The sequence below is a fragment of the Mustela putorius genome, unplaced genomic scaffold (assembly GCF_011764305.1).
Source record: "Mustela putorius furo isolate JIRA1106 unplaced genomic scaffold, ASM1176430v1.1 tig00537227_pilon_pilon_pilon, whole genome shotgun sequence".
In the NCBI taxonomy this organism is placed as follows: domain Eukaryota; kingdom Metazoa; phylum Chordata; class Mammalia; order Carnivora; family Mustelidae; genus Mustela; species Mustela putorius.
The window spans coordinates 5,770,594-5,795,220 of record NW_025422368.1 but is presented as its reverse complement, the minus strand read 5'-3'; the positions used below and the strand labels follow the sequence as shown (position 1 = coordinate 5,795,220).

Sequence of the window (24,627 nt, the reverse complement as noted above, 5' to 3'; positions counted from 1 at the left end):
CAAGTGTAGTACCTTTCCTATCTGTGCTACGTGACAGGAGGAGGACCAAGACAAGCAGATGGAGAGGCTGGCATAGGATTTGTGGCTTGGAAGCAGCAAGAGAAGAGGAAAATGTGGACATTGGAGGGGTGGGAAATACTCAAGTAATTGACCTGAAGCTCAGGCAGGAGGCCCACAGTGATATGGAAAGAGCTAATTACTTCCAAAAATGAAGCATCTGTGATAGGTCTTTAAGGAGACTAACTTAATCTGGGTTCCACTTTCCTCATTTGTAAAATGGGATTAATCATGTCTACATTATCTTCTTACTATTATGCAAAGCGAAACACTGAAAATTACTTTGAAAAGAGTAAAACATTCTTCTAATACTCTTTTATTATCACTGCTTTCCAAAATTAGAAGGGGCTGAATTAATATTAAAAATTATTGCAAGCTATATTTTTAGGCATTTCTTTTCTCCTGCCAGTCTTCAGTAATAATTGCCCATAATGCTGAGGTTGGAAAAAAGAAAACTCAGTTGTCTTCACTCCTGTCCTTCAGGTGTCAATGGATATGCAAATGAGATCTGGGAAGTGAAAAGCCTCCTACTGAATTTTAAACAGAATATTAAATGCTCACACACACTTATAAGTGATGGTGTGGATTTTAATGTCCTTTATTCCTGTGAGCTGCTTATTCTCATAACCACTGGGCAGAAGAAGGTCGGTGCATTTGAGATCAGAAGAAGGTATGGAGGCTGTAAAAGTAGACAAGGAGAGGTGTGAGATACAGAAAAAATGACTTCAGGGAAGCCATGTTTATCTCTACTTGCTGGGAAACCACAGTGGCTCCCCTAAGGTTGAATTTAGACCAAGGGGCTCAAGTCATTCCCAGATTGCCCCCTCTTCCTGTTCTCCTCTTCATCCTTGCCCTAGGCTGAGGAATCCAGGCTGCTTTCCCTCTCTTTAACTCCATCACATTCTCCTCCCCAACTTCTGGAATGTAGAACCTATTGCTATCTTACCACCTTCCTCCCCACCATCTTATACATCCCTAGCGATGCAAGTCAGGTAAAACTGTCATTTTCTTTCAAAGGTTTTATTAAATTAACACACAAACACACACATACACACACACAACTTTACAAAAGTATATTAACAATACATGTCAATTTTACAATGACAGGCAGTATAGCTTGATGATTGGGAATACGGGCTTATACCCCTTAATCCCCTTCACCTATTTCCTACCCCCCACCATGTTCTTCATGTTCTTTGTCAAATATGTCATTCCTGGCTAATGTTATATCTCCTACCAGGAGAAGATACAGTAATACTGTAAATATAATGTCATGGCTCCTTGGAAACTTTTTATATTGAACCAATAAATATATTCTTGTCTTGGTAGTTCTACACTATTTATATGACTATATGACACCATATCACTTACCACGTTGCCCTTGACTTTCTCAAAAATTATTACTGTGCTCCGTTGATGATGACCACAAATGGAAGTCTTACCCAGAGTATAAGGAAATTTTGAACAACAATTTTTTTGTAGGCCCCATTCCCACGTTAAATTTTCATTCAGAATTTTATAACACAAACACAGACCAACACCTATTCCCACCATGTCTTCTCTTGTATCCTATAATCATAGCATTTCCAGACTGATTTCTTTCAATGTTGACCGCATCCCTATCTTCCATACACCACCAGAAACAGGGAATATATGTGGGGAGATCCACAGGTGCAGCAAGACAGCTGAGGCCATTTGTGCATGCCTCATATGGCATGACTTAAGACTGACATGGGAGGGGCATTTTATCACCACATCATTTTTTTTTTTCACCACATCATTTTGAAACAAAAGAGGACATCAGTTGGAAAGGGCCTATTGGTACCGTGAAGTGACAGTCTCAAAAGCACCTCAAAATGATATTGGAGGAGAAGGTGGGGCTGCTCCCAAATGACTGCCTGATATGTGTCCCAGGGCCTTTGGAGGGAATGGAGTTACTGCCCTGGGTGCCAGTGGTGGATTAGACACTGGGGCAATGGTATGCAGTGATACAAGAGAAAAGATGCCGGGTGCCTCTCTACTGTCCTCTGGCACTATGGACCACCAGTAGCTCCACAGTCAGAACACTGAAAAGAGAGGGTCAAGGCAGGGACCCACATATACGACTCAAATCCAAGGGCTGGGGAAACTCTGTTCGTAGACCAGAGGCCTGACCTCATCTTCCATGTGACTACAGATAGGGTTATCAGCACCATCCCAGAGATAATCTCACCTGATTCCGCAAAAGGAATACTGTGCTGGCCAGAAAGAGCAGTTGGCTCCTCAGGACGCCCTGTTAAAACTGAGACGTGGTCTCAGGCCCTTGGGATGACCCCATGAGTTCCAGAGTTTCTCAGGCAACATGGGATTAGAGAATGCCATGAAGGAGAGAAAGTGGGGTCAGGGCTCTTTCGGGGACTGGTCTGGGCTCCTCTTAATAGCACTGCTGGCTCTGGCTGGTCCCAGGCACATAAGGGACACCTAGAATATTTACAGGAAGGCCCTCCAAAACTGAGGCCCTCTGGGGCACAGGATCCAAGGCAAGAGCCTGGGAATAGAGTGTTATTATAAGGAAGTGATTGCTCTGTGATTTATGAGGCTAAGTTTTAAAGAGAGTTTCCATCTAATTCTCATTACTGGGATTTCTCACTCTGGAAGAGAAGCAGCCACTTCTCTTGCTATAAGGACCTTCAAGCAGCCCTAAGGAGGAGCCCACATGCAGAGGAACTCAGCCTTCAAGTTAACAGCTAGGACCTAATTGTCAGCTATAGGAGTGAGCTACCTTGGAAGCAATTCTTCCATCCTCACTCAAGTCTTTGGATGACTACAGCCCCTGCTGACAGCTGACAGCTGACTGCAACTTCATGAGAGACCCTGAGCTGGAAGGGAATGAATAATCTGTCACCAGTGGATGAGTAACCTCTATTGGTCAATACTGAACAGACCAATTCCTTAGCAACTTAATTCTTCTAGGTGGAGAATTCAACACTAGCATGACAAAAGTTTCTTGTGCCTTAACTACGGCATGGAATAGAGCTGCTGCGCTAGTACAAAGGTAAAAACCTCTACGGCAGCTTGTGTGGACTGACCACCAAGAAGCAGGTAGGCCCCATTCCCAAGCACTTTAGCCCAAGAAATGTAGCAGACATAAGGGTGGGGTGGGGAGAGAAACCCTAAGGAAGACAATAATTATTTTCACCCACTCTGATGGAATGAGATTCAGAGTAAATATTAGGTTGTACTGTAGAAAGTAAAAGTATATTTATTGCATACCCAAGTTTGGGTACCAAGAATCATATCCTGCACATTTGTATTCTTTACTGAAAGGATAACTGTTCTAATCCTTCTAGAAGGATAGATTCTGATCTCATCTCCATTCATCCAATGCTTAATCTACATTTCTTCCCTTACTTTGCCAAAAGTTTTTCAGTCAGAGGCCTGTTTCCTCATCTATAAAATGAGAGGGGTAAATCTGTATTCTGTGCAGCCTAAAAAATATGCAATTGTGGGGCTGTATTTAGGAAATAGAATATGAGGGATGCTTGAGTGTTGGTTAAGCATCTGCCTTTGGCTCAGGTCATGATTCCAGAGCCCTGGAATTGAGTCTCACATCAGGCTTCCTGCTCAGCAGGGAGCTTACTTCTCCCTCTGCCTGCTTTACCTGCTGCTGCCCCTGCTTGTGCTCTCTTACAAATAAATAAAATCTTAAAAAAAAAAAAAAGAAATAGAATATGAAGTTATATAATAGTCAATATTTATTTATAATGAGAAATAGAAGCATTGCCCATTTTAAGATGCTGACAAAACGAAAAACATCACACAATTCAGAAAAAAAAAGGAAACAAAACCCAAAAAATATTTTTATCTGGCAATCACTATAAGCTCTCTTTCTCTACATTTTTTGGGTCTACATACTCTTTGCCTCTTCATATGTCAATTTTGTACTATTTTTATAGAGATATTAGGTAAAATAGTAAAAAAGTAATTTAAAACATTGATAGTGTAGGAACTTTTTTTTTTTTTTTTTTTAAATTGGCTTCACACCTCCTTACGTGAAGTTCTCGCACCGTGGTGCTTCTTGGCCCCTACAAGCTCTTGGGGAGCTCAGCCCTTTGATCTCCCTTGGTTTAGTTTCTTCCCGGGCCGCCTGGGCAGTTCTGCCGGGTTGCCGCCCTCGTTGCCTCTCCCATCCACCCTACTCCACAGGCCGGAGTGACTGTGAAGTTGTTGCCTTCTCCTCCAAGCAGGCAAGGTGACCCTGGAAGCCCAACAGCCCCGCACGCGGCCCCAAGACCACCTTTTGGGCTAGAGGGTGTCGGTGTTTCCGGTGCAGGACTGGGACTGCTCTGTGCTCCTCGCATTCACGTACGATTCGCAGAGACTCAAAAGTGCTCTGAAGCCTAAGGCCCGCTAGATTCAAGGAAGATCGGCCTTTTTTTACGAGTTATTCGAATCTCTACTCCCTTTAACATTCCATGAGAAGGCTAAAACCAGAATCCCGGGACTTGATTGCGCTATCCTGTCATGCGTCGCGGGGGCTCGGTGACACGCCAGGTATCTTGGGTGGGGCCTGTCCCTTCTTCACTTTCTCCACTAGGGGCGGCTTGAGACCACGGTCCTACGTAACTACGGAGGAAGAGGCGGAGACCTTTTACCACGACGCCGGTTGGTGGCCCGAGTCTTGATCGACAAGCGCATCAGCTAATGGTGCTGAAGTAAGCCGCCGTTGTTTACGCACGTAAATCCAATAGGAAGGCAGAGGTGTGGCCAGGGGCCAATGAGGACTGGCCTTAAGCCGAACGCAGGGGCGGAGCTTCCCTCGAGGGGCAGACGCTTGGGTAAAGAGTCTAGAGCGGACTCTGGGAGGGTCAGAAGCACATCCGGTGTGAGGAGAGCTGTGTAGGCTCTTAGGAGGCTGGTAAGAACGTACGTCTGAAGCTGGGACTGCTTAAGGCGGAGAAATGGACAGGGGGCTGGCGATTATTGTCTGAGCAAGAGTGGGAATAGTGTCGGTTTTCGGACAGACTGCACCTTCGGCGAATGGGGCCTTGCTCCGCGACTGGACTGCGCAGGGAGGGGAGAAGCTCGGGAACTAGTACTGCGCATGCGCAACCCTACCGTACCGGAGCGGGGGAGGGGTTGGGGCGCGTCCGCTGGGTTTTGGGGGACGTCGAGGCTCCCGCTGTGAACGCGAGTGCTAGCCAAGGGTGGTTGTTAGTCCGTCTTCCTTCCTCCTACTCTGCGTTCCTTTTCTTCCCCTCCCCCCGCCCACCCTCCAGGAGTAGGCGCTGAAGCCCTTTGGCCCAGCCTCGACTACTTGAATTCAGGCCACATCCCCCACCCCTTCCTTCCGAGGCTAATGAAAGCGAAACCTCCCGCGTTTGTGGTCACCCCTGCTTCACCCGACTGGTTGTTTCTCTGCTGTGGGCCCTCTGGCTGGGCCCCTTGGGGGTGAGCCGCGAGGGCAGGGACAAAGGGCCTGGTCAGGCAGGTTGCCCTGTCACGGCCAGGCGGGTGATGTCACACTCCTCTGTGACACGCGAAGCTCCTTAGTTCCTTAGTTCCTTGGAAGCCGAAAGCAGAGGCAGGAGGTGAGAAGATCCTTCCTGGTTTTCCAGCCCCGTTCCGGTCTGATTGATTACCTTTGGACAGGTGAGGTGGCCTTGGCTTTGCTTGGTCCCGAGCCTTGTGGGCGTCTTTCTCAGAGTGAGCACAGGAAGGGCGTCGTTGGACGTTTTTTTCTTGGACCTACTTGTTGGAGTTATGGTAGGCTTTGGTATTTTTGTGTATTTATCAAGTGTGGAATTGTTACTCAGTGCCAGCCCATTGCCTACCCCCTCAGCCTTTCACTGACCGAAGAACAGTAACAAAAACCTCTTTGAACTTGAGACTGTTCTAGCAATAGTTAACTTGTGAATGTGTAACTCAGTACAAGAACTGACTGTGCCTGAAATACAAAGATTATAAGGCTGAAAGTTAATGGTGAATAGACTTTTCTAGTTATTTATTGATATGTAGGTTTAGTTTATCTTCTGGTTGAATGTGTAGTTTAAGAATTCAGTTCAAGCAAGATTATTTCCGTTGCATAACCGAGTTCTTGTGGCTTCTGCAGATAACACTTACTTCTGTAATTATTACTAGGTTTACTCTCTTTGGTGGTTTATTTCTCTTGTCCAGTATTTCTTGTTTTGTCTTCAAGAATATGTTTATAATTTAGATTTTCCATTTTCTTCCAGTGGGGATACAGTGGTGAAATCCTTGAGAAACACTCTCTGTAATTTGTATTCAGTTTCCTTCTTCCATTATTCATCTTGTGGAAACATGGCTGAGTGAACCCTCTTTTCTTCCTCTCTCCCTTCCCTACTATTTTTTTTAAAAGATATTTATTTATTTATTTGCCAGAGAGAGAGAGACAGTGAGAGAGGGAGCACAAGTGGGGGGGGGCAGAGGAAGAAGCAGGCTTCTCCCTGAGCAGGGAGCCCAGTGTGGGGTTTGATCCCAGGACACTGTGATCATGACCTGAGCCGAAGGCAGACGCTGAACGACTGAGCCACCCAGGAACCCCTCTCCTTTTCGTGCTATTGATGTGACTGAAGTCTTACTCTTCTAAGAATAAGAAAGGTGAAATTAGTCTAGATATTAGTCAGCATTTCTGTTTTTTTCCTGGTTATGCATATAGTTCAAGCTTATCATAGAAGTGCTGAAAAATACAGAGAAGTGTAATAAGAATCAGCATGTGTTAATATTTTTAAAATTTCTCTTGGCCTGTGGCTGGAACTGCCTTCATGAAAACTTGCTTTTCTACTATAGGGCATAATAGTAGGGAGAGCACCAGGCATTAGAGGTCATAAGGCCCCTAATGTGGTTCTGGCTCTACTGTTTAACTTTGTGGTGTTGGTAAGTCGATACTAATGTCTTTTTAGCACTTCACAGTGATTTCACACAGCTTTTCGTTTTCTTCCTCTTTTTTTTTTTTAGTTCAGGTGAAGGACATACTGATTCAACAAGTCTGTACATTATGCTGTGCTCACGGCAGGGGTAGCTACGGTCCCACCATATGGGGCTGTTACAGTATCGTTGACTGCTTTTCTCTATGCTGTACTTTTTATCTGTCCCACAGATTTTTTTTTTTTTTTTTTTACTGGCATTCAGTAAGTTTGGTAGAGCTGGTGTTATTTAATCATCCTTATCATACAGATAAGAAAGCCCAGATGACCTTAGGTGAAATGATTTTCCCAGAGTTCCGTGGTAGAAAATGGTAGGATTTGTGACTCCAAAGCCAGTGCTCCTGCCACTATTAACACTGCCTTTTGGAACTTTCTTTTTAAAGTGAGACTAATCATTTTTGCCCTTTCTTTATGGATTGGTGTGATGATCAAAGGAGATAGTGTATATAAAAGCACTTTAAAAGTTGTAAAGTTTTATAGAAATGTATTATAGAAAGTACTGCTGCTGACCTGAAGTTTCACTTTATTTCATAAACTACCCAAGGGTATTAGTCTCCTTTGGGAAAATACTGAGTATTCTCTTGATGTTCTGTCTGCTAAATTTTCCTTTGCCCCTTTGACTTGACTGTAGAAGATGTTAGTAGTGTCTTCCACTTCACCCTGTTTTGTTCCCCCAGAGTTCTTTTTTTAAGATATATTTATTATTTGAGAGAGTGAGCACGGGCAGAGGGAGAGGGAGAAGCAGACTCCCTTCAGTGCAGGGAGCCAGATGTGGGACTCAGTCCCACTACCTTGAGATCACGACCTTAGCCGAAGGCAGACATTTAACTAACTCAGCCACCCAGGTGCTCCCCGCCCTCCCAGAGTTTCTAACCAAGTTTCATGAAGTAGCTTTAGTATTAAACACATTTTTGATTTCCAAAGATAGTGTTCAAACCACGGAGAGAAAGACTAGAGATTGGCTTTTAGGGCCACTCAAGTTACTCCTTAAGATCAGTTCCCCTTTAAGCCAGCTGGGAAGTGTTGATTTGAGGTTGCAACACTCCTGATTAGGTAATGGGGTCTGCATTTGCTTTGGTGACTCCTGGTTGTGCTTAAATATGGGGGGATAGAAGCTGAATCAGATGCAAGCTCTGCTCTCAAGGTTCTGCACAATGAACTGGATTCCAGAACACTTAAAAAGATCTTCAGGAATGAGAATTGAATGGGTGTGCTCTTTATCTTCATCTATGCTTGCTCTCACTTGGGCTAAATATGTTGTTATTCTGGAGGGATTACTGGCTTACACTGGAAAATGAGTATATTTAGGACACTGGGGCCTCTCTATGATTCAGTCTGTCAAACACTTGTTATAGAGAGATTCAGTAGTGTCAAAACCCAATATAAAAAAATAATTTATTGGGTCCCCTGGGTGGCTCAGTTGTTAAGCATCTGCCTTCAGTTCAGGTCATGATCCCAGGGTCCTTGGAATCCAGTGTCACGTTGGGGCTCCTGCTCAGTGGGAAGCTTGCTTCTCTCCCACTTCCACTCACCCTGCTTGTATTCCCTCTCTTGCTATGTCCCTCTCTGTCAAATAAATAAATAAAATCTTTAAAAACCAATAATGTATTGAAGGCTGTAGGCATTCCATCTCGAGTTACTGGCTTGGTTCTGCGGCAGCACCGTGGAGAGACGGGATCCAGTGTTAGCTAGCTAACCTAGCTAGCCCAGGAGTTTGGGCCCAAATTAAGGGAGGGGCTGGGACATCTAGGGTTCATATCTAGGACTACCAGAGCGCAGGCCTGTCAAAACAGTTCTTTGGACTTCCTGAAACCAAACTGACCTACCTTTAGGGATGACAAGGAAAGCATCAAGCTAATCACCATTTACTTCATCAAATTCTCTTTCACAATGGATTCTCACTTAGTGGTTATTAGGGTGTCTCAAAACACCTTGTGGCCCTGTGGGACAGGAGGTGCGGTATAAATGTGCCCAAGGAGAGACATGGCATTTAAACAAAAGTAACTTCAGCTAGTAAAAAGATTTATCAAATTCCTTTAAATTTTATTTCATAAGTTTCTTAGACTCTTCCCTCTCCCCCAATTTAATTTTATTTATTTGGGTAAATATTAAGCCTTCAGGATATAGTTAGCTGTGAGTTAGTGGTCGAATAATATTTTAAAAAATTAATATATAGGGTATATGAAAATTAGACCTACAATAAGTGTTTTATAAAACTAGGGGAAAATAATGCACTGAAGACACAAGAGTAATGAGTATTTACACTGGTAACAACAATAGTTAACTTATGGAGCCAGTCTTATGTATGAAGCACTATTTTTTTTTTTTTTTAAAGAGAGGAAGCACGTATGCATGAGATAGTAGGTGGGGGGGAAGAAGGGCATAGGCAGAGGGAGAGGTAGGGGCAGAATCTTAAGCAGATTCCATGCCTGGCACAGGCATGAGATCGTGACCTGAGCCTAAGTCAAGAGTCAGATGCTTAACTAGCTGAGCCACCCAGGCACCCCTGTATGAAGCACTGTTCTAAGCACTTTATTTGTATTATCAATCTCAAGCCTATGAAGTAGAGATTATTATATTTTACTCTCTGCAAATGAAGAAACTAAAGCACAGTGAGGTTCAAGTGCCAGAAACTTGGTGTGGGTCACACAGCTAAGGAAATACCAGTTAGGATTCAAGAGCTTGCAGCAAGCCAAGCTCTTACCTACTATTCTAGATACTTGGTTATACAGAGTCTGAAAGCTTTTCAGTAGGAAGAACTTCCCAAAAAAAAAAAAATTCTGCTGCCTCTCCCGCACCCAAGCTTTTTAATAACCGTAGAGGGGTTTTCTTCTCTTAAGTATCAGTTGGTTCCTTCTGGATATGTGGGAAGAGGACTCCAAATGGTCGAATTATGACAGGAATGAGGAACCATATAATTCACAAACTAAATGTTTAATTAAATGTGTGAATAATGTTTCTTTGACTTGCTGTATTTCTTTCTTTCTTTTTTTTTAAGATTTTATTTATTTATTTGGCAGAGAGAGAGGAAGGGAAGCAGGCTCCCCGCTGAGCAGAGAGCCTGATACAGGGTTGGATCCCAGGACCCTGGGATGGTGCTGTATTTCTAAAAAAAAAAAATACTTTTTTTTTTTAACATAGGCTCCACACCTAATATTGGGCTTGAACTCATGACCCTGAGATCAAGAGTTGGAGGCTGTACGAATTGAACTACCCAGGTGCCCCTGACTTTCTGCTTTTGTTTTTAAATTGTATACATTAAGGCAGCCTGCTGCCCAATAATCAGCAGGCTTTTATCTTTCAAAGCTAAGGGTTTTTTAAAAAATTGTGATTGTTTTGGGGCATCTGGGTGGCTCAGTTGATTAAGCGGCTGCCTCCAGCTCAGGTTATGATCCCAGAGTCCTGGGATCCAGCCCTACCTACATCAGGCTCCCTGCTCACCTGAGAGCCTGCTTCTCCCTTTCCCTCTGCTTGCTGCTCTGCCTACTTATGCTCTCTATCTCTCTGTCAAATAAATAAATCAAGTCTTAAAAAAATTGTGGGTGCCTGGGTGGCTCAGTTGAGCAGTTGAGGCTAAGATAGAAGCTTGGTTAGCTTAATCCCTCTGGCAAAACTTTAAGAACCCTTTTGACTCTTTACTCATCTGTATAGTAGTTCCTCTCTGTTTGGAACATAGAGTGAACTATCCCATTTCCTTGATTCTAAGACCTAACTTTTTCCTTCTCATGTCTTTTTTTTTTTTTTTTTTTTTTACGATTTTATTTATTTGACAGAGAGAGATCAGAAGTAGGCAGAGCGGCAGAGAGAGAGAGAGGAGAAAGCAGATGTGGGAGAGCCCGAGGTGGGACTCGATCCCAGGACCCTGAGATCATGACCCGAGCTGAAGGCAGAGGCCCAGCCCACTGAGCCACCCAGGCGCCCACCTTCCCATGTTTTAACAGTTCTGAAATAACTTGTGTCCTGTACATATTATGTCATTTAATAAATGTATACTTTATTGTGTTTTTCCCCTACAAAGCTATCATTAAAATTGTTACATGCCTTGGGGCTTCTGGGGGACTCATTCGGTTAAGCATCTGACTCTTGATTTTGGCTCAGGTCATAATGTTCAGTGTCATGGGATTGATCCCTGCATCAGTCTCTACACTGAGCTTGGAGCCTGCTTAGAATCTTCTCTCCCTCTCTGCCCCCCCACCCCAATACTTGTGTGTTTACATGCACACACTCTCAAAAAAAAACTGCTTGTGTGCCTTTGTATCTAGAAAATTTGATTCTTACATATTGCACTTAAATTTTAGAATAAGTACTGGTGTTAGAAAACTGGTTTTATTTGGTTTATTTTTTATTTATTTTATACCACGAGGCAATATTAAATCATGGAGAAATTGCTATTTGATACTCTCTCATGTCCTCACTACCTTTTGATAGTTTTGGTTTTTCCATCAGCAGTTTTTTTTTTAAAGATTTTATTTATTTATTTGACAGAGATCACAAGTAGGCAAAGAGGCAGGCAGAGAGAGAGGAGGAAGCAGGCTCCTTGCTCAGCAGAGAGCCCTACCTGGGGTTTGATCCCAGGACCCTGAGATCACGACTTGAGCTGAAGGCAGAGGCTTTAACCCACTGAGCCACCCAGGCACCCCTCCATCAGCAGTTTTAAGAGGCAGTACCCCCTGGGAAATGCCAGAGAGCAAACTGGGAAAGAGGACTTTCTGACATTATCCCCTCCCATTGTTTCCACACAGTGGGGTCTGGTTACAGCCTGTTGCCCCTTTCTGACTAATAGTCCCCTGGGTATTTGAGGATTTACACTGCTAAACCCATTCATAATCCCCCTCCCCAATCCTTTTTTTTTTTTTTTTTTTTAAACTCTTGAAATTGGAAGCAAGAGGTGCTTCAGTGTTGTTGTTGCAAATACTGAGAAACTTGGCTCTGAAGGTTGCTTCAGAATTGTTGCAAGTTCTGTCTAGGGATGTCATTAAGGGTGTTAATGGAAGCCTTGAACAAAGACACTTCCCAGGTGCTGGATTCTGCCATCCTGTAAGTGTGCTCTCTAGAGGATGTGAGTTCATCATGGTTATGAAATACCTTGGTTGGTCCTGCAACAGACTGCAATAATTGCACCATCTAGATCAGGAGGGCCGGGAGCCCTGTGACTTAGAGGGGTGAGCAGCTTACATTCTGCAGCTTCTCACTGTATATCCATCCTTAAGAACAGAACTAACAAAAAAAATTGAGGTGAGTAGGATATTAGTGGGAAAGGAAAAAGGAAATCAAGAGAGAGCAAGCTAGCCATTGTAATGGTTGCATTTGTGAGAGAGCGAGCCTCAGGAAACAAATGGTAATGATGTGTGTGAACCAAAAGATTGGCATCTTTCCACTGGCGCAGGATTTCTCAGGAGTCATTTTGGGATTGTAATTTTTATTGCCCAGATTAGTTTTGCTGAGTATTGGGCTAAGTGCTCATTAGGATTGGCGTGACTAGTTGGCTGGTCTTTCAAACTACTTAGCTTTGTGTTTTGATACCACCCCGTTCCCGTTTTTTGGTCAATTTGAAATGAATAGGCATTATGGGTCTAATAAGAATCTAGGTGATTGCAGAAGATTGATATTTAGGAAAGATGAAAATTCTTGATTAGGTTTTTTTTTTTTTTTAATTTATTTATTTATTTGACAGAGATCACAAGTAGATGGAGAGGCAGGCAGAGAGAGAGAGAGGGAAGCAGGCTCTCTGCTCTGCAGAGAGCCCAATGCGGGGCTCGATCCCAGGACCCTGGGATCATGACCTGAGCCAAAGGCAGAGGCTTTAACCCACTGAGCCACCCAGGCGCCCCGGGTTTTTTTTTTAATCTATAGATTGAGTGTAGGTTTTTTTGTTTGTTTTTGTTTTTTTAGGATTGCATGTGCAGTAGAGGAGGGAACAAAATTTAAGATCTCAACTTGATGGTATTGATGGCATGTAACCTGGGTATAGTTCAGTTAAAAACGTCCTTTCTGTGACATATTGGGACAGTTGGCAAGATCTGAATAGGGTGTATATATCAGATAATAGTATTGTGTCAGTGTTAATTGCCTGGATTTGATTATGGTTTTCAGGTGTACACACAAATACTTAGGGGTACTTGTAAGGTTGGGAGAAAAATATTTTAGTCTCTATATACTGTTACATAGAGAGGGGATAAAGCACCTATGGTGAAATATTAACGGAAAATTTGGGTAAAGAGTTTCTAGGAATTCTTTGTACTATTCCAACTCTTCTGTGGTAAAGTTTATGAAATTATCTAAAAAAATTCATTTCTGCACAAATTACTTTTTCACAGAGGAACTTTTCTTTTTTTTTTAAATTGTAAATCCCTTTCAGTTCAGTTTTAACATGCATTGGATGGAAAGTTTCTACATATATTTACATATATTTAAAATTCAAGACCTGGCATGCTTGGGTGGTTCAGTCACTTAAGCGGTTAAGTGCCTGCCTTCGTCATGATCCCAGGGTTCTGGGATCCCCACGTTGGTGGAGGTGGGGTGGGGGGGTGGTCCTTGCTCGGCAGGGGGCATATTTTCCCTCTCTCTCTGCTGCTCCCCCTGCTCATTCTCTCTATCTCTCCGTCAAATAAATAAAATCTGTTAAAAATTTTTTTTTAAAAAATTAAACTCAGGACCTAGTACCAGGCCCAGCTCCTTCTTTCCTCCCTCCCCCCTCTATCCCCTTTTAAGGTTCTTTGTCTTTGCTGAGAGAATTCCGTAGCATCTCGATACAGTGAAATAAAATTGCTTTATGTTGTAGGGGTGCTTAATTAAGTTTCAGTCTTAATTTTGCCTCAGGTCTTGATCTCAGGGTGGAAGCTGCGGATTCTCTTTCTCCCTCTTCCTTACCCTCTCCCTTCCATCAAAAAATAGAATAAAAATAAATATCACCTTATGTTCCAGTTACTGGGTTCCTTTAACTAACTCCTAACTGGTAATTTCTAAAGGGAAGAAACTATCTATTAAAGGGACAGTTACTTTCTGAAGGAATAGAAATCAAATGGTAGTAAGAAAATAGTTCGTGAGAAGAAGATGGCTTCATTTCTTCTGTGTCCTTTAAAATGGTGGAGTATAATTGCAAATGTATCTTAGAAGGAAATGCATAAAAATGAAAATGGCTGCGTCAGGACAGTGGGATTTTAGGTAACTTTAATTTTCCAAACTTGGATGTTGCTGTTTTTCATGAGAAAGTTGTTTATGTTATTTTGTATATCCTTGTATCTGTAAAATAACCTTCTTTTTATCCTTAATTCTACAGAGCGGAGGCTGTGTCCCACAGACTCTGGCATCATGAACATATTTGATCGGAAGATCAACTTTGATGCACTCTTAAAATTTTCCCACATGTAAGTGTTATGATCTTGACTTCAGTTTATTATATTTCCTTTCATATCTTGTTCCTTTTCCTAGTTTATTAGCTTTTATATGTATTAACTACCATATTAACTTTGTTAGAATCCAGAGGATCTAATAAAAGCATCTAGATTCTTTTTTTTTTTAAGATTTTATTTATTTATTTGACAGAGAGAGTTCACAAGTAGGCAGAGAGAGAGGAGGAAGCAGGCTCCCTGCTGAGCCAAGAGCCCGATGCAGGGCTCGATCCCAGCACCCTGGGATCATGACCCAAGCTGAAGGCAGCGGCTTAACCCACTGAGCCACCCAGGTGCCCCAAAAAGCACCTAGATTCTAAAGGCTGCCTGTAGTCACTGAGAAACCATTTAGATATTCTAGTTTGGGTACTGATTATTCATAATTTGGGACCTTTGGCTCCTACCCTGCATTTAAGATTCTCAATTCATCTATTTTCAAGGCATTCTTTTTTTTAGATTATAACTTATACATACTCCCTGGGAAGAAGAGAGGAAAATGATTATTAGCTTAGAAATAAAATTGGTCCCAGAATAATGGCTGTTACTAACATTCTTTCCCAGAACCCCATCGACACAGCAGCACCTGAAGAAGGTCTATGCCAGTTTTGCCCTCTGTATGTTCGTGGCGGCCGCGGGGGCCTATGTCCACGTGGTCACTCACTTCCTTCAGGTAAGAGCACTTTCTCTCGTAGTGTTGCTGTGGCATAAATTTAGTAAATTTAGTAAATGTAGATGGCAAATGTATGTGGCATAAATTTAGTAAATGTAGAAACTAGCGCAGCAGGGTGGTGCAAGCCTGTACCTCTTCGTAATCCTTTTCTGTAGTTTGTGATCTGAACTCAGCCAGAGCCAGCTGGTAACTATGGACATGCGGAGCCATTTAAATTTTCTGGTAGATATGCCCTCTCTAGGTGCTGAAAACAATGTCTTAACCTGGACACGGAATGGTGTGCAGGCAATACGTAAGACCCCAGCCCTTTAAGTTGTGGCATGATGTGTGTGCTGGGGTTTGCGCAGTAGCCTTTTTATCTTTTCCTCCCTTCTCTAGTTGCTTGTGATTATGGGGTTCTTAGATACAGACCACTGATTGTACGATTATCAGGAGAGGCAGGGTCGAGACCTTCAAGGATTTGACTTAATTTTATTTGCTGATGCACTTACATCTGCATAGTTGCATGAGAACCTTCAGTAACTCACCTTCCTGTGTTGAAAGAGACCTTCAGTTGGCCAGTAGGAATAAAAAGGACAGTTGATGAATAATCAAAAAGTTTGAAGTTCCCACTAACCACGACTTGGCCTTTGCAAATGTCCTTTTTTGTGTAAGTGCAGAGAGTGTGTCTGTGTTGGCATTTGCAATACTGAGAACTGTCCCTGTGCTCAGGCATCTCCTGGCAGGGGTTGTATGAAAAATTACTCTAGATACTTAGAGAATAAGACTTTGATCCCTGGAGTTTAGACTAAAACATACTCCAATTTCTAGGCAAGAGTGGCCATTTTGGTTTCCGGTTGTGGGTGTTCTTTGTTTTCGGGGGGGTTTTGTGTGTGTGTGTTTTGGTTTCATTTTGTTGTTTTGTTTTTAAGCAATGTAGTAAAATGCAGTTCTCATTATTTATGGATTCTATGTTTATGAACTTACCTACTTGCTAAAATCTATTTGTAACCCTAAAGTTAGTACCTACGGTGCTTTTGCAGACATTCGCAGTCCTAAGCAGAACGGCAAAAACTTTGAGTTGCATACAGCCGTGTTCCAGCTGAGGTTGAACAAGGTGCCACACTGCCCTACTTCAAACTCTTGTAGTATAAACAAGGATCTTTTTCATGGTCTATGTAGTGCTACATTTTTTGCATTTTTGTGATTTTGGTGGTGATATCTTTATTTAAAATGGACCCCAGGCATAGTGCTAGAGTGCTGTCTAGTGTTCCTGAGTGCAAAAAAAAAAAAAAAAAAAAAAAAAGTACACTGAGGAGCACCTGGGTGGCTCAGTGGGTTAATTCAGCTCAGGTCATGATCTCAGGATCCTGGGATCAAGCTCTGCTCGGTGGGGAGTCTGCTTCCCTTCCTCTCTCTCTTCCTGCCTCTCTGCCTACTTGTGATCTCTGTCTGTCAAATAAATAAAATCTTTTTAAAAAAGAAAAAAGTACATTGAGACTGTGATGTGTCTTATGGAGAAAATATGTGTATTAGGTAAGCTTTGTTCAGGCTTGAGTTTATGGTGTGTTGGTCATGAGTTACAGATTGGTGAACCAACAGTATATATCAAATAAAGTGTCCTTAAACATAAACACACATAAAACATGTATTTTTCAGTTGAAGAAAATGTAAGCAGAGGTATGTGAGAATTTAAATCTTTATTTTTCTCAGGAGCAGTTGTTCAGTATTATTAATTCATTATTCACAGTAACTTTATAGACCATAACTGTGAGAAATGAAGACCAGCTGTGCTTTTAAAGGAAGGAAGGAACTTCAGTATGTACATACCTCCTTCATTATTTTCTTCTCTTTCTAATTGACTATAGCTTTTCCCACTTCCTCCTCCTTCTTCTTTCTTTTTTTAAAGAATATTTTTACTGGGGCTCCTGGGTGACTCAGTCATTAAGCGTCTGCCTCCGGCTCAGGTCATGATCCCAGGATCCTGGGATCAAGCCCTGCATCGGGCTTCCTGCTTGGCGGGGAGCCTGCTTCTCCCTCTCCCTCTGCCATTCCCCCTGCTTGTGCTCTCTTGTCTTGCTTTCTGTCAAATAAATAAAATATTAAAAAAAAAATTTTTTTTTCTCTTAGAAAACTAATGCACGTTCATTGTAGAGCATTTAGAAAACAGACTAGTGATAAGAAGGAAATAAAAACACCCGGACATAACCTAACATTTTGATTCTTACTCTGCCTCAGTCCATTGAGGCTGCTTTAACAGAACACCTAGGCTGAGTAGCTTAAACAGCAAATGTTTATCACAGTTTGGGAGGCTGGATGTCCAAGGTTATGTCACCAGCAGATACTTTGTGTGGGGAGGTCCTGCTTCCCGTGTAAATGACTGTCTTCTCACTGCATCTTCACAGAAGGGGCAGGAGAGCTCTGGGATCTCTGTTGTAAGGACACTAACGAAGGTTGCACCCTCATGACCTAATCACCTTCCAAAGACCCTCCTCTCCACCCCCTACACACCTTGAAATATCAGCACATTGGGGGTTAAAATTTAACCATGAATTTGGGGGGAGCATAAGCATTCAGTCTCTAGCACCTCTCAGTCATTTTTCTCTGTATGGGTATATATATTTGTGTGTGTGTTTTAAAGTGATCAAAAAGGGATCGTTCCTACTTGTCCTACAGATTAGAAAGTGCTTCAAACACTTGTCACTTTGATTCATCTTTTTCTTGGACAAGATTTGTAGTTTGACTTGGGAAGTTGTGGCTGATGGACTACCTGGGTCAGAAGAGCCTCTAGGGGCGCCTGGGTGGCTCAGTGGGTTAAGCTGCTGCCTTCGGCTTAGGTCATGATTTCAGGGTCCTGGGATCCAGTCGTGCATTGGGCGCTCTGCTCAGCAGGGAGCCTGCTTCCCTCTCTTTCTCTGCCTGCCTCTCTGCCTACTTGTGATCTCTGTCAGATAGATAAATAAATAAATAAAATCTTTAAAAAAAAAGAAGAAGAAGAAGAAGAGCCTCTAGTATCCACCACAGTCGTCCTAGCCCTGTCCTGCAGGACTTCTAGTTTCTCTTTAGCCTTCTCTGCCTTTCCACAACCTCCAGGTTAGAGGGAAATATTGGGAAGTTCAGATGAATATTTGATCCCAGTAAGGTCTGCAGAATAAATTTGGTATTTCCAGTACTTCATTATTAACTCTGGATTTGACAGGCTGGCCTGCTCTCTGCCTTGGGCTCTCTGGGGTTGATGATCTGGCTGATGACAACGCCTCATAGCCATGAAACCGAGCAAAAAAGACTGGGACTTCTTGCTGGATTTGCTTTCCTTACAGGTATGTTAGAAATTGGGCTAATTTGGGGTGGGAGGGGGTACTGTATCTAGCCTCTCTTTAGACTAGGGCCCCAGATTTGTATGTATTCTGATTCACCCCAACTGGCACACTGTGCTAATCAGTCTTGTATTTGAGTGTATTTTGCCTGGTATTGCTTTCTCACCTCATAGAGGTGCATCTTTTCCGCCCAGGGGATTTGCTCTTTAGGACTAGTGACTGAGACTTCTACCTTTGTATTCAAAAATAAGCATTTGTGTTCTTGAATGAATGAGGTTCAAGAGCTTAGGTAGCATAACTTGTTAATGGTCAACGTGGGGCTAGACCTGAAACTCTAACTTAGTTGGACTCACACTGCAACTCACTCCTGTGAGAATTTATTCTCAACTTTGCGGGCAGTTAATTAAAGCCATACATTGAAATCCATCCAGCAGAGCACTTTGCTGATTCTCAGGATAAGAATTAAAAGCACGACCCTTCTAGAATTATCGTTAAGAAAAACAGGACTCAAGCTACAGAGTAAAAATACTTGCAGAGCAGCATTTGACTTAGTACATCTCATTTTGAGTGTGTCTCATCTATGTAGTGTTGAAATAGAAAGGAAGGGATTTAGAGATTAAGATTTTTTAAATATGGAAAGCTAGTTTTTGAAGGCTTTAAGGGGTGGAATTAGCAGAAGGAGAGAGTAGCAAGAGTAGAGGAAATGCTGGGGCTGGAACAGGTTGCCACTGCACCTTCCTCTTGGCAAGTGTCCACCTGCAAAACCACTCGGGCCTTTTCTACAAAAGGCTGGCCACAAGGCACTGGTTTGCTCTTGATCCTTCTGTTCTAATTCCTGATCTGGCCCACATTATGGTCTCACATCATTCCTCTTTGGAGTATGCAGCCTTACAGCTTTGCTCAAAAATGTTTGACTTGCCTGCTTTCTTTTTCCTAATGTGTATCCATCCTGGGCCATGCATGATTTTCAGCTCAGAGAACAGCTTTGTAGCTCTGTCTGTAAACAAATAATTCAGTCATGTGTATGTTCTCTGGAAAACAAGGCAGATAGAGGAGTGGAGATTTAGTTACTTCAGTGTATATGTTTTGGTTTTTTAGGAGCGGGGGCATGCCTGTGCATTTGATGGTCAGCTTTTGGACGAGGGTCCTTTTCAGGAGTTGACAGTAATACTGTGTTCTGGGGCTTTTGTTTTCTAGGAGTTGGCCTGGGCCCTGCTCTGGAGCTGTGCATTGCCATCAACCCCAGGTAGGTGTTCTAGTAGCGTCTTATGTCTCTATTGTTGCAAATATACGTCCTCCATATAGTTTTGCAGACCTGTAGCCCTCAGTCTAATGGTGTTTTCCTCTCACAGCATTCTTCCCACCGCCTTCATGGGCACAGCAATGATCTTCACCTGCTTCACCCTGAGCGCCCTCTATGCCAGGCGCCGGAGCTACCTCTTTCTGGGAGGTAAGTGTGGATTGGAAATCAGAGTCTCTGCTTTAGTCAAAATTCGCACTAAGACTCTTTCCCTACCTTCTACTTTCTTGGGATTGTTGGTTTGAAATTGAAAGCCTTAATTTGTCGGGGGAAGGTTGGTAAGTAAGGAAAGGCTTTAATAGGATTGTCTTCCTTCACTTTTGTTTTTCTCAGCATGGCTTTTTGTCATCTCTTACAGGTGTCTTGATGTCAGCCATGAGCCTGATGCTCTTGTCTTCCCTGGGGAACCTTTTCTTTGGATCCATTTGGCTTTTCCAGGTAAGACTTGGCTATAACTTTCTAGCAGCCATTTGCCTGGCACATCATATACTTGCTCCACCCTAAAGCAAGGTGGCTAAGAATCTTCCAGAATGCTCACTTTGTTGGCAGTGCAGAGTTGTGCTTAGGGAAGCAATGTGGTCTTTACCATAGCCTTCTGTTCCCAAGAATGTTAATGCCAGTAGGGTTAGCATTTGTCATGCTTTCAAAAAACCAAGAGCCAAAAAGAGGCACAGCTGGGTTTTTCCCCTCTGTGGTGTCTTCCACATGGTAACCTCATCTCATTCTCCTCTTATTAGGCAAACCTGTATGTGGGGCTGGTGGTCATGTGTGGCTTTGTCCTTTTTGATACTCAACTCATTATTGAAAAGGCTGAAAATGGAGATAAGGATTATATCTGGTGAGTGAAAAACTGGTCTTTACCGCCTCCCTTTATGTGGCTTTCGGGAGGGGTAAGAGTGGACTGGGTGGTGCTGGCTGGACTTCATGGCCAGCCTTTGGGAGCATATATGGTAGGATGCCCATGGTTTTGGATGGGAACCAAATAGCATAGTCTCCTTCAATTCCTGAAAGACATCAGCTCTTTTTAAAATTGAACTAAGACGCATTTAATTATCCTTACTTTTAATAGTGGTTATCTCTAGGCATGAGAGAGGGAAAGGATCTTTCCCTTTTTACTCTGTATTTTTATATTCTTTAAACCTTTAATAATGAAAGATACACATTCTTTTTCATATGTAACTTTTAAAAAATGTAATCTTCTCTGAGCCTCCTAACTAATTAATGGTAGTCCGGGCCCCTGCAGAGTCTAAAAGCTCAGCTTTGCTTTTACCTGGGCTGATGGCTTTGTTGATTTCAAAAGAATCTTGGACCTCAGAGTTTTACTTAGTGGGTGTTGGAGTATTGGCGAAGCTCTCTCATAGGGTGGGAGAGGGGTTTTTATGCTCTGCTGCTCCGTGGGCTGTGGAAAAGGAAGGTGGGATGAGCCAGTTGGTAATCTGGTTCTTCTATTTCAGGCACTGTGTTGACCTCTTCTTAGATTTCATTACTCTCTTCAGAAAACTCATGATGATCCTGGCTATGAATGAGAAGGTTAGTCCACCTGCTCCTGAGCATGAGAGAATGGCACCTGAACTTAGCATCTGTGTAGACTGCAGGTTTGAAAACTGACATAGTGTGTAGGTCTAGGTTAACCGTAAGGCAGGCCACCAAGTAAGAGGTGAACCAGAAGCCCATGATAAAAAAGAACAAGTAAAAGAAAAAAAATCTTTAAAAAAAACCCAAACAAACAAAAAACAAGGGCTGAACCATATGACTTTTAATCTTAGGGTTATAAATTCAAGCCCCACGTTGGGTGTAGAGATTACTTTAAAAAAAAAAAAAAAAAACCCAGGGGTGCCTGAGTGGCTCAGTGGGTCAAGCCTCTGCCTTCGGCTCAGATCATGATCTCAGGGTCCTGGGATCAAGCCCCACATCGGGCTCTCTGCTTAGCAGGGAGCCTGCTTCCCCCCGCCCCGCCGCCTGCTTCTCTGCCTACTTGTGATCTCTGTCTGTCAAATAAAGTATTGGGAAAAAAAAAACAACCCAAAACAAATCCTAAGATTAGTATCAAAAGGGAAAGGGGCTTAAGTGGCAGCAAGGAACAATCTAGTATATGAAGAATTTAAAGGCTGTGAAGATAGTTATGATTCAGGAAAAGATATTCTAGGGGACTTGTTTAATACTGGCTTTTATAAATATGTGTCAGAAGTAGATTGGTTTTATTCATTTGTTGGTCTTGTTTCCAGAGAATATTCTGTGTAAGGTTAGTGAGTGTCACACATAGTCTACTCCAGCAGCAGGTCAACGAACGAAACCATGAGGGTTTTCACAGACCTTCTTAGGGAACAGGAGACTGTGTGGTGGCGGTGGAAGCCGGTGAGGAGGTGGGATTGGTGGCTCTCGGTCTCACCTGTGCCATGACTAGACAGAGCACCAAGCAGGTTTCAGCCAAAGCAATCAACTTGGCGTCCACTAGAATGGGCTGAAGAGTTCACTGGGCTGGATTATTTCTGGGTTTGGTTTGTGCCTGGGATTTACACTTCTTGGGCTAATGGAAAGTTGGTCTCGGCCTCTTGTGTAGTTGTTCTAGGGTGGACTGCCAGTCTAGAGCCTTCATGGGTTGGGATTGGAGCTGTGGTGGTTATCCGTAAACCAGGAGTGTTCTTGGGGTAGAAGTGGGAGCACCTGCTTAACTTTTATTCCCGTCAGGTCTGTCAACAGCTTGAGGGACCATTAGTGGAAGGTGGTTAAGATTCAGTTCCTACCACAGCGAGGGAGTATTTCTCCTTCCTTTTTATTGTCCTGTTCCCTTCCTTTCCCTAACCAAAGGCAGCCAGGTGTTGGCTCACTCGAGTGTTTTAGGTTGAATGTCAGATGCCAAAAATTAATTGGGTAATTTTTCTCCATTTTTAGGACAAGAAGAAAGAGAAGAAGTGAAATGACCATGCAGCCTTTCCCATTTTGACCTCTCCCTCCACCCCTCATTTCCTCTTCGCACACATTGCAGGTGGTGTGTTCTGTGATCATGAAAAGCATCAGAAAAGCTTTTGTACTTTGTGGTTTTCTCTATTTTGAATTTTTTGATCAAAAAACTGATTAGCAAAATATAGTTTGGAGTTTGGCTTCATATTCCTGGGGTTATTCCCACTCCTCCCTTGTCTGTCTAGTCCATCTTAGCTTCTCCCTCTGCTGGGGCAACCGGTCACCATGATGAGGAGTGGGACCCACAGCAGAGTAAACTCCAGGAGTCCGCTTTCTACCCAAGCTTCACCAGGTGCGCCTGAACTTTCAGTCGAGCTGCTTTGGCTCTTTCCTCAGCATCGTTTGGTTTGTGCACAGTTCCTGGTGGGACTGGGCTGTGTGTTCTCCGTCGGAGAGGAGCTTGGTGTCCTCTTGTTCCTCAGGCTTGTTACATCTGAGCTGCTGTCAACCCCTGTGAAGAAAATGAAGAGCTTCTTCTGGTGGATGCTTTGCTTCCTCTGAGCTGCCCAAGCGGCGGGTCTGACAAACATACCGTTCTGTCTTGCTATTCCAAAAGGAATGTGGACTGTTGTGTTCCCTTTCCCTGTCCCTGGTCTCACCCTCAGGGAATCTGCAGGTTTTTCCATCCCCGGGGCTGGAGGATTTCAGCACAAAGGAAAGACTGATTCTTGTCAGGTATTTACGAAAAGGCTGGTTTTGTATGGCAAGACAGAGCATAAAATTCCTGAACGTCCCCTGTCTTTACTTTTTATCACCTTAGTTGTTGAGTGGCCTCTCCCACCTGGCCTTGATTGAAGATCCCAGGACAGGAAGGATAGGGAAGGGGAATGGTTGAGCCTGGGGGTAAGTTTAAACTAATCCTGCCTGACAAACCTAGTTGGCCTGTTTGGGGCAGTGAGGCAAGTAGGAGGAGATGCTGCTAGCTGAATGGTTCTTTGTTGAGAGCTGCAGAACTGGGTTGTGATGACTTGGGAGGCCGCATTCAGAGCAGTCCGGCGCATTTCTGTCTTCTCCCGCCTGGACGCCAGTAGTGTCAGGCCAGAGATTCCGGGCAGTAGATAAAAGTTCATTTTACAGATGCACTTTAGTTTTTGGTCTCTGCAACCTGTTCCCAGAATCCATAGCCTTCCATCCAGGGACAGGTGACCAAACCTGCAAAACGAATGATTCCCTCCAGCTCGGTCATTGTGTGGGAGGCCAGTACTAATAGGGATCCCTGGAGCTTTCCCAGGGAGCTGCCACAGGCTGCTGACACAGAAGGTTAAGCAGCCTGGAGAGCAGTTAATGTTTCTGGCTGTTCACAGGACTTCCGTGGAACGGGACTGAGCCATCAAAAGCTTGTTGCCAGTAGGATACCATTTTTGGTTCTCCCTGTTCACAAGCAGCACGCAGATTGAATGGCTGCTGGTTCGCGGTGCACCATGTCATCGTGCTGTCCTGTGAAGCAGTTTGTCCCCAGGGTGTGTGTATTTCTGGGGAGCCGTGCTGCCAGGAATGGCTGGCATCTGCAGAGGATGCTGCCCTCTGACCTAGCTGCTGCCTCCAGCCTCTGGCTTGAGAACTTTTAATAAAGGGACTTTCCATTAAATGCCCAGTAGCACTCTCCATACATTTGTTGATTCTCTGCAAGGCCTGAGAATCTGAGTTGAATCTCTTGAAGCCAGACTCCACCTCTTGTGCTTTTTTGCTTGGGATAAAGGAGTTTTTCTTTAGAAACAGTGCCAAGAATGACAAGATCTAAAAAATGACTTTTAAAGAAAATGCCTAACAGGTTTTTAATACAGTAATCACTGTAATTATCACTTTCTTTTCTAGTTCCTTGGTTTTCAGCTCAGGCTGCATTCTCTAACTCATACTGTGAAGACAAAGGTGTTTTTGATTCAGAAATATATGAAATCTACATAGTCTTAATTTGTAAAAAATAAAGAAAATTCCTTAACCTTTCCTGGTGTGTGTGCGTATTAAATTCAAGGCCACAGCTGAACAGGGCTTGGGGACATTCTCACTTGCCTTATAAGTAGGGCCT

The 24,627-nt window shown here is 43.2% G+C and overlaps 1 protein-coding gene across 3 annotated transcripts; it reads left to right on the top strand.

The window, feature by feature from the left end:
• Positions 1-4,814: 4,814 nt before the first annotated feature.
• TMBIM6 (transmembrane BAX inhibitor motif containing 6) lies at positions 4,815-24,545 on the top strand. 3 transcript variants are annotated; one of them, XM_004778859.3, is made up of 10 exons: positions 4,815-4,954; positions 14,263-14,350; positions 14,936-15,044; positions 18,223-18,343; positions 19,538-19,586; positions 19,693-19,790; positions 19,999-20,078; positions 20,378-20,478; positions 21,095-21,170; positions 22,533-24,545. In XM_004778859.3, the coding sequence occupies exons 2-10, from the start codon at positions 14,295-14,297 to the stop codon at positions 22,554-22,556; spliced, it is 714 nt and encodes a 237-aa protein (XP_004778916.1). In that variant the 5' UTR covers positions 4,815-4,954; positions 14,263-14,294; the 3' UTR covers positions 22,557-24,545. The 3 variants fall into 3 exon arrangements, with proteins under 3 accessions (XP_004778916.1, XP_012904607.1, XP_004778917.1); XM_013049153.2 differs by having other exon boundaries at positions 4,839-4,962; XM_004778860.3 differs by lacking the exon at positions 4,815-4,954 and adding an exon at positions 5,565-5,688.
• Positions 24,546-24,627: the final 82 nt, after the last annotated feature.

Bases quoted from the DNA above. Each gene is read 5' to 3' on its own strand.
- TMBIM6 (XM_004778859.3), top strand. From the start codon at position 14,295: ATGAACATATTTGATCGGAAGATCAACTTTGATGCACTCTTAAAATTT. The intron at 15,045-18,222 runs GTAAGAGCACTT...TGGATTTGACAG, and splicing joins TGGTCACTCACTTCCTTCAG to GCTGGCCTGCTCTCTGCCTT. The intron at 21,171-22,532 runs GTTAGTCCACCT...CTCCATTTTTAG, and splicing joins TCCTGGCTATGAATGAGAAG to GACAAGAAGAAAGAGAAGAA.